Source organism: Stenella coeruleoalba (assembly GCF_951394435.1).
Source record: "Stenella coeruleoalba genome assembly, chromosome: 14".
Lineage (NCBI taxonomy): Eukaryota > Metazoa > Chordata > Mammalia > Artiodactyla > Delphinidae > Stenella > Stenella coeruleoalba.
In genome coordinates, this window is record NC_137160.1 from 54,285,576 (window position 1) to 54,303,983 (window position 18,408).

Consider the following 18,408-nt stretch of genomic DNA (forward strand, 5'->3'; position numbering starts at 1 on the left):
GGTTGCAGGAGGTGAGCTTATGAAAGAGTAGATGTACCATAGGAAACGTAGTTTTACATGGTCCTGAGTGATTCTGTAAGAACATCCAAACAATGCCAGGCTGCAGCAGAACAGAGCCCAGGCACCAGGGAAGCTGGGAGGCCAGCGCTCAAGCCTTCTCACCTACAGCTGACTGGGACCTAAGTCAAGACCACTTTCCTTCCCACTTGCTCCTTTGTCAAGTGTCACATCTTCAGCCGCAGGCCTTCTAGTTTGGCCACACCTCCACCCCCTGTGCTCTGTTAGTGACCCCTTGGAGTCTCTTGATGCCAATATTGAGTGCATGGGACAATGTCACCACTGTCCCTCACTAACATATGAGGAAAGAAGCCAGCTTCCTCTTGTCTCATTTCAACAATTTGTTCCTCACACTTCCCCTTGAACTGCATTATAATGTGCTTCTTCGGTTTACCCATTGGAGTGCCCTTCAAATTTGAAACACAGCCTACGAATTTAGTTACCCATCCAGAAGCAGCGACGACTATGTCTGAGACATCCTTGGTCACTCATCTTGTGTCCTTTGAGATGACAGGTGCTCCACGTGTGAGGTGAGATTAGAGTTACGGGTCCAGCTGTAAGTCAGGGACCAGTGGACACTAACTTGCTCATAGGGCTGAACTCAGGACCTTGCCCATGTCAGCTGTGATTTAACTGAACACAGGCACTACTTTTATCAGTATTTTTAAGGCCACTTCGAAGCATAACCTTCGAGGAACCCCCAAACACGGACTAACCGAGCTAGAGAAAATACTAATCACCTGACCTTAGGCAAATAAATAACAACAAAAATAAATATATCTTCTCACTACAGCCCAGAAGTAAATAAATGAAGGTACATTATGCAAGGGAATTGCAATGTGTGGATCTTACATTTATCATGGTCTTATATATCAGCATCATAAAAATCTTCTTAAAGACTAAGCTAAAATAAAACTGCTGCTCTGATCTGTGAATTTGCCAACATGGAAAATAAATCAAACACAAGATCTGTGTCTCCCTCTTATACTGATGGTTTGTTACTCTACTGAGAAGGACAAAAAATAAACTTTGATTAGCAAGAATTTCTTGAAAAGGAAGAGCAAACAAAAGTTATTTCAAAACAAAAAGTAAGGTAAGTATAAACTCCAGTCAAATTTGTTTTTAAATGGACGCATTGATTTATATTCTGTTTAACTTTGCCTTTTTTTCCCCCACCGACTGTGGAAACCTCATTTGATATATGAGAAAACAGTGTGTTGAATCAATCAATGTTGATTCAATTACATTTAACATCTGCTGAAGATTCAGAAACGTGAAGATTTGAGGGAGATTTTGGTATCTTCATTCTCAGCTCAACTTGGAGCCGGGATGTGCACACAATCTGCCAGACGGTCAGGATTAGTCAGCACAGAAGGATGGATGAGGTGTTCTTTTGGTGGGAGGTAGTTATGTGCTTGTCAGATTGTCGTGAAATAGAGATAGCTTAAATGTGCATTTCCCCAAAGTGAAAGCATTATTTCAGAGGGTGATTTGTCGCCATATGCTTTCTCGTCTATTCAAGTTCTTTCCCCCCCCACTATTTACAATTAACTGGAGAACAAAAGATTGGGGAGGATCCCAGAGATGACGTCATTCAGTATGTCCATTATGTGCTACTGCATAATAAGCCACCTCAAATTCAGTGGCTTACAACAGCGATGTATTACGCTCCTGATTCCACACTCATGTGGGCAGTTCTCTGCTCTCTGTGGTATGGCTGAAGCCCCTCAGGAGGTTTATTCAACAGGGAGCTTAGCCTCTCTCAAATAGCCTGTCATCATTGAGTCGTCTAGACCAAGCTTCTTTTTAGCATAACACCTTGCTTCCGAGAGGGAGGGTTCCCGACATATAAGCACTCATCAAGCCTCGACTTGGGTCATGCTTGCTAATGAACCATTGGCTGCAGCAAGTCACATGGTTGAGCTCAGTGTCAAAAAGCAAGATGATTGCCAAAACTACAATGAGGTATCACCTCACACGGGTCAGAATGGCCATCAACAAAAAATCTACAAATAATAAATGCTAGAGACGGTGTGGAGAAAAGGGAACTCTCTTACACTGCTGGCAGGAATGTAAATTGATACAGCCACTATGGAGAACAGTATGGAGGTTCCTTAAAAAACTACAAATAGAACTACCATATGACCCAGGAATCCCACTCCTGGACATACACCCAGAGAAAACCATAAATCAAAAAGATACATGCAAAAAAAAAAAAGATACATGCACCCCAACGTTCATTGCAGCACTATTTACAGTAGCCAGGACATGGAAGCAACCTAAATGTCCATCAACAGATAAAGACGATGTGGTACATATATACTGTGCAATGGAATATTACTCAGCCATAAAAAGGAATGAAATAGTGCCATTTGCAGAGACGTGGAGGGACCTAGAGACTGTCATACAGAGTGATGTAAGTCAGAAAGACAAATATTGCATAATATTTATTATATGTGGAACCTAGAAAAACGGTATAGATGAACTTATTTGCAAAGCAGAAATAAAGACACAGACGTAGAGAACAAACATATGGATACCCATGGCGGGGGTGGGATGAATTGGGAGATTGGGATTGACATATACACACTACTATGTATAAAATAGATAGTTAATGAGAACCTGCTGTGTAGCACAGGGAACTCTGCTCAGTGCTCTGTGGTGAGCTAGATGGGAGGGAAATCCAGGAAAGAGGAGATATGTGTGTATACATGTGGCTGATTCACTTTGCTGTACAGCAGAGGCTAATGCAACATTATAAAGCAACTATTCTCCAATAAAATTAATTTTTTAAAAAAGCAAGATGATTGCACAGGGTGTAAACACTGGGAGGGGTGGTGTTACCCCCATTTGTTGGGGAGCACCAATGTAGCAATCTACCCCATCCAGTTCTCCATCCAAGGGAAAGTATCTTAAGTACATACCTCGGTTATCGTTGAACATTTTAATAAGGTGGAACTCATTACCTAGCAAGACGCACCATTTCAATTTGAGACAATATTTATTAGATTTATTTAATATTTATTAGAGGCTTCCTCTGCCTCCAACTTCCACTTCCATTAGTCCTATTCCTGCTCTCTTGAGAAACATAGAAAAAACACATTTGCTCTTTCTAAAGATAACACCTAAAAAAGAATGTAAAGAAGTTCCCATGTTTCTCCAAGTTCTTCCAAGTCCCCATATCTTTCCTTTCGGGACCCAGCATTCTCAGTTCCTCTTTATCAGTCTGGTCAAATCCGCAATGACAATGGTAAATTAGATCTATTTAAGATAAACTTGAATATTCTCTTAAATTTCTCACAGTAGGAATGCTAGCTCATTCAGAACAGGTGGACTAATTTTTAAAGCAATGACTAATAAGAGTCTTGCAAGACAATTATAAAAGACTCAAATTAAAACACAGAGAAAAGGAAAAAGAGAAGGAGCTCAAAATGGGAAGTTGGCAATGAAAGGTACATTGTTACCTTACGTAGGTTTGAGAACAAAACTAGCCTGAACCCTTGCTCTACATCATGTGGGGGTCATTCAAATCACCTTTTTACAGGATATAAGAACCCTTCAATGGTTCAGTTGGTCATATATTATCTTGAGGCAAACCACAAAAACAAGCCTAGGAAACTGGAACTTTCTAGTGATGGATCCAGAGGAATCCAGCCTGCAAGAAATGGTCTAAGTATGATTCTGATCCTATTCAGACATTCCTCCCAGGAACACCCTAGGATAACTGAGATTTCAAGTCTTCTGTAACAAACTCCAAAGGCTAGAGCAAACTACAACCACTCCTGCCCACCTCAGAATATCTCAGGATATCCTCAAACTCAAATATGGACATTATTTCTTGAGAACTTTCTGGATCTGGGTAATCACTCAATTAAATTGATTTGCCGGAGCAACTACAGGTCAGATATTTAGGTACCCTCACACTGAAACCAGAGAAACAGGAACACAAAGGACAGGCAGAACTTCTAATCCACTCTACAGCCAAAACAGTAAGGCCCTGCCCATGAAGTCAAGTCCCTGCTGTGGCATTAGCAACTGTGGGCAATTTATTGATGGCACCTGGGCCTCTTCATCAAGGGTAAGGAAGTACTTGGTAATCTGCCAGTTCTCTTTAGCCTCAAGTCTTGTTCAAGTCTCTATCAGTTCAGAGCATCTCTCCTCTCTTCTAATTTGCTATTGTCATAAATTGGGCTCCATGCAAATGGACTCTGAGACAAACATAAACATATAAGAAATTTATTGGGAAAACTATCCAGCTCAAGGGAAGAGGAGGGAACAAAGCAGGATTTGGTGAAAGCAGAAGTTGGCTTCAACAAAGCCAAAGTCAACTCAGCTGATCCCCCAGGGAACTCAGAAGCTGGAATGACCCTTGTCCTGAGTTGAAATGAGAAGGCCAGGTCTTTATGCCCCTGCCTTGACATTCACAGGATGCAGGCTTCTCCAGAAAGGGACGTGACAAGGGCAGGCAGATCTCCTCTGCCAAGGCACTTCCCAAAGAGAGCTAAGAGGCATCTGCTGGTAACACTTCCAGCAGCTGGGGAATAAGTCCTTCATTCCTGAAGGAAAATTTGGGCAACTTATCCAGATCCCATTCTTTATATTTAACGCAATATTCTTTCCATGGCCACACGATGTGATACATAGCTTCCCAAGACAAGGTTTGAACTTTATCTTACACAATTTGACTCATATTCTGTTCAGCCACAGTTTGAGACCAAGGTCTAACTGAGAATTCAGAGACCTTGAATTTCAAACTGACTAGGTTGCTTCATATCAAAAATGTCAGATTCACCAATCCATAAGATGCTCTTTCCTTTCTTCCTTCCTTCTGAATTCATAATGCAATTGTCCTTGGCGCAGATATGTAACAGAAATATCACTGTCACATCCAGTTGCATCTACTGAATAAGTCTATATACTGAAAAATTAACAAATTCAAAGAATATTGATTTTGAAACTGCCTAACTGCCTGGTTTTTATCATAATTTCATTAAATCGAAACATAAAAATAGGGTATAAAGATAATATACTGGTTTCCCTATTGTGTCCTTATCACATATAAACAAATAAACAAAAAAAATTTTCATTGTCAGCTTAGTCTGCCAAACCAATCAGAACAATTGTTTTGACACCAAGAAGAGTTTGTCTTCCTATCAGTTTATTTAAATATTTCACCCCAAATTGTATCTACTGGAAAAACAGAAATTAAAATAGTACATGCACACCCCCCCACACACACACACCCCTCACTCACTGGCAATACAATAGCTTCCCTGCTTAAAATTAGCATTATCTAAAATCTGGAATTTAATTATTTCAAACTACCTTGATACCCTGTACTTAACATAACAGAGCACCAGATTAAAGTCTCTCAATTTCTTTGAAATTCAAAACCTGCATTACACAGGCAATCTGTGAGTTATCTGGGGAGGAGAGTTGACTTATATGATTCTGTTTCTCCAACATGCGTTCCATTTTTATTTCATTCAGTTCAATTCAACAAATCCTTATTGAAGAGCTACTGTGGCCAAGATGTGAGAGATTCAGAAGTTAACCCAATACAGATTCTACTTCACAGATGTACATGAATGTGTGTGTATTCAGAATTTTATAAATTAATTATAGTAAGTTGAAGCATCTGAAAGTGAACTTTTTTATGTACAAAAAAACAGCAATCACATTTGGTTCAACCTAATAGAACTTAAAGGACAATGCAATTCTTTTTTATAACAGAATGACAAAGTATTATAGGAACCAGGAGAAGAAAATGTTAATTCTAATTAGGGGAATTAGAGAAGATTCATGAAAGATTAAAAACTTGTCTTGATGGGTCGGTTTCAGCAGATGACCAGAGATGTTGGTGATAATACAAAGGACCAGCTCGTGTAAACACTTAGAGATAAGTTTGGAGCTTAGTCTGAAGTACTGGAAAACAACAGGCTCTTATTTTATCTGGAAGTTCCAAAAGCTCTCTCTCTGGAAGTTTGTTTCAACAAAAGTATGTGAAGTTTGTTTGTTTTATTTTCGTTTCTTTTTTTTTTTTTTTTTTTTTTTGATGGGAAAGAGAGGAGCCTCCTAGAATCAGACATACATGTATATGTGCTCTCTGCCATTATGGAGGGAAGATTTTTAGACCTTTGAACAGCTATGGAAATAAAATCCTGCAGCAGCTGTCTAGAGGGACTGAGATTTTTCCTTTTTAGCTACCTGGAAAATGTAGAGTTGCTATTTCAGAAAAACAGATGATGAATCTCATGAAGTATATCTTTCATTTAGTCAATAAAAATGCCCACTCACCTATTCCACCCACACTAAACAATTGATAGAAATGAAATTTTGGCCTACACAGACTGAAAATAGGGCCAAAGCAAAGAAAGATACTAGAGAAGGATTAGCTGTAAACTCTTAATTTCATTTAGAAAGTTTTCCTTATGCAAAAGCATTTGTATAAGCATTTTCAGACAAAATTAAGATGACTGAGTATGCTCATTCATTCCTAAGATATAAAGCTGAGCTTACTCATTACTGTTTACTTAAGGAATGAATGTTGGTCAGAGCTCCTTGTTCATTATTTGTGGGTTTATGCTCAGTCCCTCCATTAGGGAATGTTTCTCCAGGCATCACAGACCACATCTGTGGGGATATAATCAAGTGTTGCAAAGATATATGATGTTGTTCTCAGGGAAAACAAGCAAAGCATATGTACATGAAGTTGCTTAGATTCATCACAACTCTTGAGAATACAACCCCACTCCATTATCCAAACTAATAGTGGGTCAGTATAATGCACAGTAGAAAAGGTGGCAGTGCAGGTTTAGGTCTATACTGTCCAATATGGTAGTCACTAACCACCAACGGCTATTAAGCATCTGAAATGTGCATAGTCTGAGTTGTAAATTACACACTGGATTTTGAAGGCTTAGTAAGAAAGCAGAATGTTTAATATCTCATTAATAATTTTTAAATTAATTACATGCAGAAATGATAACATTTTGACATATTGGGTTAAATAAAATATATTGTTAAAATTAATCTCACCTGTTTCTTTTTACTTTGTTTACTGTGGCAACTAGAATATTTAAAATTACATATGTGGTTTGAATTACGTTTCTGTGGGACAGCACTGATCTAACAGTCACAACTCAACTTCTCTAAGCCTCAGTTTCCACTGCTGTAAAAAGGAGAAAATAACTATTGCCCTGTTTCATTGATCTGTTGTCAAGATAAAAGAATTAATGTATAGGAAAGCCTTTTGTAAACTATTACACACTATATAAGTGACTATCAAGAAGAACAATTCCTTATGAAAAAGGCTGCATATTAAATAAAGGTGGTAAATACAAGTTGCAGCTACTCTAGCATAGCATTTTCATGTGCCAAAGAAAACTAAGAAATGTGGACTTGCCCTCCAAACCTTTCAATTCTTTCAGTTTACATAAATTTGAAACACTAAGCACACCAAACCATCTGACAGGCACCATGATGGATGAACCCCTCCAAGAGCAGGGTGATATTCCACGAGCACACTCAAGGGATGAAAAACTATCATCCTACTCTCAGAAGTCAGCCTGGCTTGGAATTCGCAAGGCTGTGGGATTAACATCCTCCCAGGTAGTAGGCTTATCAATGCAGCACTGACTGTAAACAGCCAGCCATCTGGACCCAGGGCTTGTGACCACTGTTGATTGTCAAAACATTGGAATTTTCTAACCTACCACAAAAATATAAAAACTGAGCCTAAATTGGAAAAAGCTAATATTCCTCACCTAGAAACTGCTTCCTATTTTCAACCTTTTTTTTAGAATTGCGTCTGACTTTCCTGGAAGTACAAGGTAAGGGTATAAGAAATCTCAAGGACTGTGAGGCTGAGATAAATGAAGAATGAAAGCATGAATTCCACCTACACTTAAAATAAAGGTGCTTTGAGATTCTCTCACCAGGCAGCACAATGTTCCGTTGATGGGCAGAGCTCCAAGCGAACAAATTCAAAGTCCCCAAATACAGACCCAGGGAACAAGAAGTCAACCAATTTTATCTACCATCCAGCCTCATATTCTGACATATTATCTCACCTTTGACAGTTTGCACTGATAATATCAAAACAGTTGTAATTCTCCAAGCACATCAAGCCTCAGAACCTGTATATGTGCTAATCTGCTGGAATGTGTTTGCACTGCCCCCAGCGCTGTTTCCCTGGCAACCTCCTACTCCTTCCTTAAGAGTCAGCTAGTGTAACCTCCTTTGGGAATCTACCTCTGACACAAGCTACAACACTCAGACCTGCATTATAAACCTATCCTCCCTAAAATGCAAGCTAGTACACATGAAAAACAGCATGGAGGTTCCTCAAGAAGTTACAAATTGATCTACCCCCATGATCCAGCAATCCTACCTCTGGGTATACACCCAAAGGAAACAAAATCGTTACCTTGAAAAGATATCTGCACTCCCATATTCATTGCAGCATCACTCACAATTGCCAAGATACGGAAACAACCCAAGTGTTCATCAACAGATGAATGGACAAAGAAGACGTGGTATGCATACACAATGGAATATTACTTAGACTTTAAAAAGAAGGAAATCCTGTCATTTTTGACAACATGAATGAACCCGAAGGGCATTATGCTAAGTCCAAATAAGCCAGATACAGAATGACAAATGCCACATGGTATCATTACATGTGGAATTGAAAAAAAAAGAAAAAGAACTCACAGAAACAGAGAGTAGAAAAGTGGTTGCCAAGGGATTGGCAGGGGTGAGAAGTTAGTAAAAGGGTACAAACTTTCAGCTATAAGGTGAACAAGCTCTAAGGATCTAATGTATAACATGGTGACTATAGTTGATAACACTGTACTGTACAGTTGAAATTTGCTGAAAGTAGAACCTAAAGGTTCCTACTAAATAAATAAACAAATAAGCTGAGGCACATGTTAACTCGATGGGGGAAATCCTTTCATAATGTCTACGAATATAAAATCATCACATTGTACATTTTAAATACCTTACAATTTTGTCAATTATACCTCAATAAAACTGGGGGAAAAACCTATCCTCCCTATGTTTCTGTATGCAGCTTTCTATTTTCCTGAGATCTTTTAACCACATCTTGTAATCTAGTCTAACGTGTTGCCAAGAACCTTTGCTCCTTGCTCCTTATGTGTCCATGCAGGGGGACATCCACGAGAGTGACAACTCTTGGCCCCCCTCCACCACTCCTCACCCCTCTGCTCTTGACTGGCAGGTGAGTTAGAATAAACCAGCCACGCTCAGCCCTAGTTTCCCGGGGATGCCTGTTGCATTGGTGTCTTAGCAAACTCCTTTGACTGACCTTGGCCACAGTCTCCATATAACTTTATAGTTGTTATAAAACATTATTTTATCTCCCACTATCAGACCCAGACCCCCATGTCCATATCAGTTGGTTGCAAACACAGGTGGGGAAAAGGAGTATTATTTATTAGTCTCCTAAAACTCCTAATAGTCCTTGTACATTTAATAAATAAATGAATCTTGATGCAATACTACAGCCATAGGTGAAAAATTAAAAAGTCAAGCTAGGGAAGCACAAGCAGCTTAACACAGAACACCTGGAAAATACACGCAGCCTGATGTCATGCCAACAAAGTCCCCCTTGAAGACAAGAGGTTAAACAATGACAATAACTTTTGTTATTGATTATAGGCCTGGCCCCTCACCTCCCTCTCTTTACGGCAAGGGCTGGGTGTTACCCATTTTTTGTGTCCCCAAAATTAGTACCTAAATAGCAGGCATGCAAATAGTTGTTTAATTAATAGTTAAACTAAAGCAAATCATTATGTTGTATACCTGAAACTTATATAATGTTACAAGTCAATTATATTTCAACGTTAAAAAGTAAAAAAAGTATGATAATAAGTGCTAGCCTACACACATTTATGGGTTCATCCTGGGAGGAGGAGAGCATAGATAAAGTTAGAGTTGGCTCATGATCGCCAGGCTCCGAGCTCAGGTATAAGATGATGTATGGAACAAGCCAGGCAAAATGACATCCTATGAAAGAAGGTCCTGACTAAGCCTTGACAACGGTGGTGAGAAAGGGGCTTCTAAACTTCGAAAACCCTCAAGGCAAAGGGGTCATTAATATTTGAGATATTATAGAACAGTAATTAAGATGTGGGTTGAGCAGTTGAACTGACTGCCTCAAATCCTTCTAAGCCTTGGTTTCCTCATTTATGAAAGGAGAATAATGAAACTACTGACTTCGCAGGATTTTTGCAAGAATCAAAGAACTTAATTCATGTCAAGGCATTCATTAGTTCACACTTGTGACACAGGAAGTGCTGAACTCCTTGTAGGAGCTAGAGCAGCAACAGCAGCAGTCACAACAGAAGTAGCTTAATTTGGACATTCACAATTAGGAGAACACAGATGTAGCATGAAAAAAGATTGCAAGGGAAAGAGAAGGAAGAGATAATTTAATGTGATAGAGGTAGATCTCTCAATTAGCTAGATGGAAAAGTTGTCATTTTTACCATACCACGGAGTAAGTTGATACGTTTGACAATTTACGTAGCTTAGTTTGTATATTTTTGATATATCTATCACAATTCTGACAATTTCAGTTCTCCCCCATCAGGAACACTTGACATTAAATTAGGAGCATCCTAGAGCCACCATCTTCTATAATGTAACCTTTCCTCTTGATTCTAACCTCAGGTCAGAAATGTGCAGGTCTGCTAAGTTGGGTTGTCTTGCGCTGACTGTAACTAAATATTAAATTTTAATTCTCACTCATCCCCATTATCTATTTACAAAAAACGAGACTCACAAACTAAGATTTTCCTAACTTTCTCCTCTCTTTCACATTCCACACATAATTATCAAATTGACTTAGGGTTTCCACAAAAAGAATTCCACATGCAGAGTTCTGTTATTCTTAAACTCAAAATGAAGAATGCTCAGTTTTTAAATCTATCCTGGACTAAATGTATCTAAACATTTTTAGATTTGCTGGAAGGAAAATCACAATTCCCTTTCCCAAAGCCAATATTTGAGTTGGTAGCCTGTAGCTTGCAAAGCAGTCACCCACACTTAAAAGTTCTGCAAGCTGCTATCCTTAAGCTGTTTCCTTAAATTGTAAACACCTGTCTTCTTAATTCCCCTTCCTCATATCCCCTAGGCAACTTGTAGAGAAAAAATTTAAGAGAGTTAGTAAAATAAACACTTGCTTCCAAATTTACATTCCATCTTCCCACACATCTAAGATAAAAGTAATAAAGGTTTATATTTGATGAGCTAAAGCTGGCATCTTAACCAAATACTTGCCCATCTACACTCTAAAAGAGAGAAGATGCCAAAATTTCAAGTTCTTAAACACTTCAAACTATTCTGAAAGATCGACCAATGTATGCAATATATCTACACTAACACAAGTTTAGTAAAATTACTGAAAAAGAAGTAGTGTAGTAGAAACTAGTTCACATAGGATTGCTCTCCTCTGACCATTTTCAAAGTTTGGGATGACTTCCTCTATCCTCATCAGTTTCCTACTGCTATTTGCCAATGTACACACATAACTAAAACTTTTAAGGACACGTCATAAATGGGCCAAAACATCTGTGCTTAGTGTAGCAAACTATTGTTGCAATTCATTATAGTTTCTACTACATTTCTCTAATTTGCCATTAAGAATCCATTAGAGTAAACTGCACTGTCACTGACTGAAATCTCTTACCACACACTGAAAACCTAAAGGCATAACCAACTTTACTAATAATTCCTCTACAAACCCAAAAACTTAAAGGTCAGGTGTATTTTATTTTCTCCAACCTGGTCTCGTAAAAATAAATCACAGATATATTCCCCTTCTGCAATTTAATTACCCTCTGGAGATGGCGGGTTAGAGTTGGAGGGTGTCATTTAGCAGCCTCTGGGGAACTGGAACCTCTTTCATTTGCATTGCTTCTTTGTAACAAGAATTCAGACAGACTGCCTTTTTTTCTCAGAAAAAGGTCACAGTCTATCATTAGGAGCTTGACTGAGAAATGGTAACATGGATATTTTTAATGATAAAAGTTAGAGACATTGAAAACCAATAACTATTGACATTTAAAGTATTCATTTTTAAAACAGAGGGCACTATGGTGTGTCATCAGCACGTTCCTCATTATTGGGTTTTCATCCATTTACAGAATCTCTGGGTCAGAAGGGGCAATAAAGGTCATTGTGTCCAACTACCACCTGATGCCTCGAAAATTTTCCTTCCTCTGTGGTACAGTCTGACCTGTATTCTAATAAATTACTTTTATAATCAGTGAAGAGCCAAGTCTTTACAATTTATATCAAATCTTCAACTTTATGCATTGGTCTTATCACCTTTGTTTTATTTAAACCCTAGAAAATAGTATTTTTAAAACTTCATAATTTTCACTTTGAATTCCTTCAACTCCTTTCTCCACTGGGCATTAATTTCTGGTTATTTTTAAAATGTCTTTAATATCTTGAAATGCAATTAAGTCAAAAAAGCATATGTTTTATTTCCTTGTTTATTAGAGAACTGATGAAAATATGCACCATTCAGATCTTTCATTAACATGTTTTCAAGAATAAATGTTTTCTTTGTGTCCACAAAAAAGAATATCTCAATAACGTGTATATAAAATGTGAGTAACATTCTGATGACAATAATTACTGTGAAATTCACTGCAATGATGATTACAGATTCAGTTCATATAAAGTCTTATCCTGAGTTCACCTGCCTTTCTTCTTCTATTATCTTTAATCATGTTTCCCTTCTCTTTATGGTTCTCCATTTACCTCCAGATGTAAACAATTGATTAGTGTGGTGAGTGATTTTAAACAGAAACCATTTATGCCAGGGGATGAAATGGCAATAATTCTAGGATTAGAGAGGTTTTCCTACACTTAAAATGCACCTAAATAATCCAGAGCCTCCCAAACACAGACCACTCATGCCTTAGTGTGAGCTCATCATCACCCGTATCCTCAGAAGCTGAGAGCATCTTAGGTTTTTCATTGATTTGACAAATATTTGCTTTGATTCCACTCAGTTCCAGATGCTGTGCTAGGTATTTGGTTTACCAAGAGAAGTTAAACATAGAATCTAACATCAAAGAGCTCTTTCAAATGGAGGAAGACAGACATGCTTAGTAAAGAAAATAACAGTGGTGTGCATAGGTGACTATGGGGGCAGGGAGCAGCTGTACCCACCCCCAACGGGGAGTAATTAGAGGAGCCAACCCCACTGAGTTTGAAAGGACAAACTTGAGGCGGTAAAGATAAGTGAGGGAGGAGAGGGGGTCTCATCTTATCTGGCAACTGTGGGTCCCTTTTAGACCTGGAAATAACATTTGATATCATCTAGTTCAACCAACCTCTTCATTTTGCAGATGGGAAATTCAGTATTTTGGGGAGCCATTAATCTTTACAATGTTTTTTAGAGACTGTTAGAAGGCAAACACTATGTCCATTTTTACAGAAAAGAATATTAAGCAAGCGTATAGGAAGTGTCACCTACAAACTGCCACTTGCCATCTACCTCTACAAGGATCAAATTATGAGCCGCTGTGGCTGCTGACCTTCAAACTCCCTGAAAGGAGGTCAGGGTGGAGATCACTGTGCTGATTTCCCAGGCACTCTGTGCTCTGGGAAAAACTGGCAGAACAGGCCACCAGATAGTTAGATATTTTCAGGAGACGATTTTATGAGCCCAAATCTTGCATCTTCTCATATCTAGAAAAGCATTAAAATCCTTCATGGTGACGTCTGCTCCTCATGACTAGCAGTAACCTTCACAAGACAAGCAGAAACTTTCTGCAAAAAAATATGTGCTTGATTGCATGTACTCCCCCTTCACCAAAATCACATATATACTGACCTTCCCCCCTACCTCTTTAGAGCAGTTCCTCAGAGCTATCTGAAATGCTGCCCCCAGGCTATAGTGTTCATTTTAACCCAAAGAAAATTTAACTTATGACTCTCACATTATGCTTTTTTTTTCAGTAGACAGAAATAACTTACCAAAAGGCCCCACAAAAATATCTGATGAATGTGAACACATATCTCAAGTCAGATATCTCTCACTCAACTAGTTATGATAGGAGAAAGGACATTATTTCTATGCCAAAGAAACAGAGCACTGGGCTGAGAATTGAGAGCCCTGAGACTAATAGTTCTGTGACTTTGAACAGGCTCTTTACGTTTCCTCACTTACGAAATGAGTTGGTGGCACGAAACAGCCTAAAATTCTAGGGCCATGTTGTCAGACTGCCCCAGTTCACAACACTGTGCACCAAAATATCTGTTGCTTGAAAATATAAAGTTTCTAGAGTCTCCCCCACATCATCTGAGATTAAATGTCCCCTTTCATTAAGTTTTTGGTCCCTAAAATTTTTAATTCCATGCTTCCTCTTTATCCAGACTTATATGTATTTCTTTCTTTTTTTTTTCCAAAATCTCCTAAATTGCCTGAGCTATGATTAAGCACTTAGAAGATTCTCAACAAATTTATCCCATAATGAAAAAGCACTCTCAACAAACTTGTAGCTGTGGAACTTAAAAGCACTAAAACTGCAATATTTACAATATTTCAAACTCGAAACCATAACAATCCACCATCAGAGGGAAGTAAAAGCAGCCCAAATGTGAAGGAAAATGGTTAAATATTAATATGATGAGGTTCAAATTACAGGTCTGAAAATTCACCTGAGAAATTTTTCTTCTCGGTTCATAGAAAAGTCAAAGCCATGTTAAGACAGATTATCTCTATCAAACCCTAATTTCACACATTTCCTGTTTTTAACTACCTCCTCCTTTTCCTATTTATTTACTAAATATCCTTTAAGTTTCCATGTTCAAAACCCAATGGCAAAATAAAACAGAAAAAGTTAACAGTTACTTGTTTGTTTTGTTCTTTATTTATTTGATCGGGTGGGTGGGTAGGTAGGAGGTTTTGGGTTGTTTGTTCATATACAGAAATTTTTTTCTCTAATATTACAATAGAGGGTTCAAGATATAAGAAAAGGCTAAATTTGATGAGATCTTTAATTCCTCCTGGTATGCCAGCATTAAATTAATGCCCAGTTCTTTAATATGTTTAATGTGTTCTCAGTCAATTCAGTTTTCAATATAGTGATTGATATTGACTTAAAGTACTAAACTTTTCTGTATTTGTTTCACCTACTGTATAAGACCTTATTTTCCTTGGAATATCTTTGAGATTGTGTCCCACAAAAATCAATACTGTAATGAAATTATTCTATAAATTTATTTATTTTACGTTCATGTTATCCCTGAAAACAATTACATTCAAGTCTATGGAAGGTTTAATGTGGGTGTAAAATCAATCCCTGAAAACCTTAATAGTAAAGAGACTTCCATATATTGAATCACTGCTATAAGAAGCTTATTCATTAGAACTAGTATTACAATATTATGTATCGATTGCATTTGTTTTATTTAGTTCCATTTATATAATCTTCACCATCCATCAACATAAAAATGTCTGTTTCAACTTCCCTTTTAATTCTTTCTGCTTTAGAATCTCTGCTCATCCCACTATTCCACATTTTACCAAATAGAACCTATACATTTTTCACCCATTTCACTATTTACATTCACTTACATTTATTTCCAATATATTTCAATACCACTTCACTATATATAATATTTAAAAAAAAATAGTAAAAGCAATGCACTACAAGCTCACTGTCCTTCAAGAATATACAAAGTACCTGAAGAGGCAGGGCATAAATTAATGAGATAGTTACTGCATTAAAAAGTAGCAAATGAAAACCCTTAAAAGGAATGTGACAGGAGTTCTGGTTTCAGATACTGACATAGGAGACTTGTGAACTTACCTCCTCCCATGGACCCACCGAATCTTCAGCTGCATATGGAACAATTCCCTCTGAAAGAAATCGAAAAACCCATTAAGTGTCATCTACACATGGGGCAAATGAGAAAACAACGCACATTGAAACACGTAGGAGGGACTGAAACACAACCTTGCCACAAACCTCACCCCAGCACAGCGACAAACAACAGGGAGGGAACTCCCCACTCCCAGCTGCCCCCTGAGGAGCGGAGGGTTTGGGCCCCACACCTGGTACCCCAACTTTTACGTCCTGTTCTCCCTGCTTCCACGATCACCAATTTAGATTCAGGACACTGTAGCCTCCTTGTTCACTGTCACTACTTCTAGTCTCTGTTCCTTTGCTATCACTGTTATTTTTCTTGTTTTGAAGCCTATATTGTCATCTTAAGTCCTTCTGTACCCTGGCTTAATCAGTGGACCCTAGAAATCTTTCTTCACATCCTGAATTAGATACCTTTATTGGATTCTTGAAGGACTTCATATTTACCATTATTTTGCACTTAAAAGACCTCTTAATCATTGTCTATTCACCTGTATGACTCCTCCTTCAGTCTCTCAATGACTTGAAGGTAAGGACTGCGTCTTCTTCTCCTCTGTATTCTTGACACATAATATATTTCCTGACTTAGGACATTGAAGATACTCATAAATATTTGCTAAATGAATGAGTCACTGAATCCTGTACCACTGTCTTCCCATTCTCATCACAGGTGATAGGGTTCAGGACAAGCTGCCCCAAAATATGGCACCTTGGCATAGTGAACATTTCAAGCTGAAAGAATCTGAGAAACAACCAGCGTAGGAAGGATTCTCTGACCTTCTCCTGAGGCAGGTCATAAGATGCTCAAGTGAGAAGTGCCCTCCCTACACCCAGAGGAAAGGAGCGTCCTTATCTCTGGAGACAGAGGGACACCAAGAGCAACCGGAATAAACAGGCCTTGCTGTTCCCCCTGTTCACTGCCTTTAGCTTGTACCCTTTTTCAGCCCATCACGTTTTTCCACAGCTCTTCATCAAACCTCACACAAAAACACTGAGATTTAACGACTTATTTGGTTCCTCATTTCCTTATGAAGGCTCCCAGGTCACATAAAACTTACATTAAATAAATGTGTATGCTTTCCTCTTGTTAATCAGGGGCCTCAGCCGAGAATTCAGAAGGGTAAAGGAAAGATATTTCCACACATACACACAGGCGTTCTCCAACTTCCCTCCTTCCTCAGGAACTTGAGCACCTGAATATCAATGCTCTTTACTCCACCCACTCCCTCATCACTTTGCCTTTACAAAACACCTTTTCTCACCTGGATTTATTTAAGCCTCTCTTAATTTTCTCCACTACATCCCTTCTTCTCCAAAGCACCTGGCCCAGTGTCGTGAACTTAAGAGGCGCTTGGGAAGTACATATGCTAATGAGCAGAACAGCATCAGGCTCCAGAGGTGACAGTCTTCAGAGGTGTGGGGCTGACCTGGTTGTGCATCACACCTCAGTAAGTCATCTCTGCTGCCATGAATGCAAGTCTCTTCACTAGTTAGAACTCTCTCATTGAATATCCATTCTTTCTTCTCCCTTCTTATACCCCTTTTCCTTGGGATTTCCAGGGAACTAAGCAAACAGCAGCCAAATCCCAGTATCCCTAGAAACAGCACTGATGCACAGTTATAAACTTTGTGGCTTCACTTTCTTTGTGTCTTCAGAAAGCTTAACACTCAGTCACTACATGTACTGGGTGGCATTATTTGCTGAAGTTTTCACCCCTCCACATCCTTATCATGGTTCACTGTTGGGTAAACCACAGCAAATGCTACAATGCCCCAGTGCAGGTGGGCTTGGCCATGTGACTTGCTTTCACTGAGAGAAAGTGAGTGGAAGCAAAACTATGTCAATTCTCAGCTACAAGCATCACGTGTTTCTGTTTTTCCCTGCGAATTTATGGCATCCTCCACAAGAAGAACAAGCTTCAGATAGCCACTGACCTCAAAACAAAAGACCTTTGCAGCCGACCTGAGCTCAACACACAGCCTGAGACAGAACCCCATTAGCTGACCAGCAGAACAATGACCCAGAAATAAATCAGTTATTTTAAACCAATGAGATTTAGGGTTTGGTTGTTAGGTTGCATTACTGCTAAACCAGACTGATACACCTTGCTTGAGGTATGTTCTGATTTATAAACCACTGGGCTTTAGCCAGTAAACTACAGTATAAGAGCAGAATCCTGTTTTTAAAACAGATGTTCAATCTAATAAAGATATTAGAAATATCTCAAAAAAGGAGAGGTCCATATTTTACAACTCACTGGAGTTTTATGATGCTTTGGATTGGTTATTGTTCCTGCTGCTTACCAGGGTTGGTACCGATCATTCTCTTCTATTAATTGATATGGCTAAGGTCCTATCGGCCCTCTTTCTCTTCCTGAATGCATTTAGTCATAGTCATGATTAGAGCCTTCTTTATGTGGATGCTCAGCTCAAA

General features: G+C 38.6%; 1 protein-coding gene across 18 annotated transcripts in view; it reads right to left on the reverse strand.

The window, feature by feature from the left end:
- METTL4 (methyltransferase 4, N6-adenosine) overlaps positions 1-18,408 on the reverse strand; it is a 527,313-nt gene that overhangs the window by 173,088 nt on the left and 335,817 nt on the right. For all 18 annotated transcript variants that reach the window (XR_013831370.1, XR_013831371.1, XR_013831372.1 and 15 more), the window contains exon 9: positions 15,918-15,967. Coding sequence is in view for 2 of the 18 variants with exons in the window: in XM_079943109.1 (XP_079799235.1) it covers positions 15,918-15,967 (50 nt within the window). In the remaining 16 variants the exon portion in view is untranslated. The remainder of the gene's footprint in view (positions 1-15,917; positions 15,968-18,408) is intronic.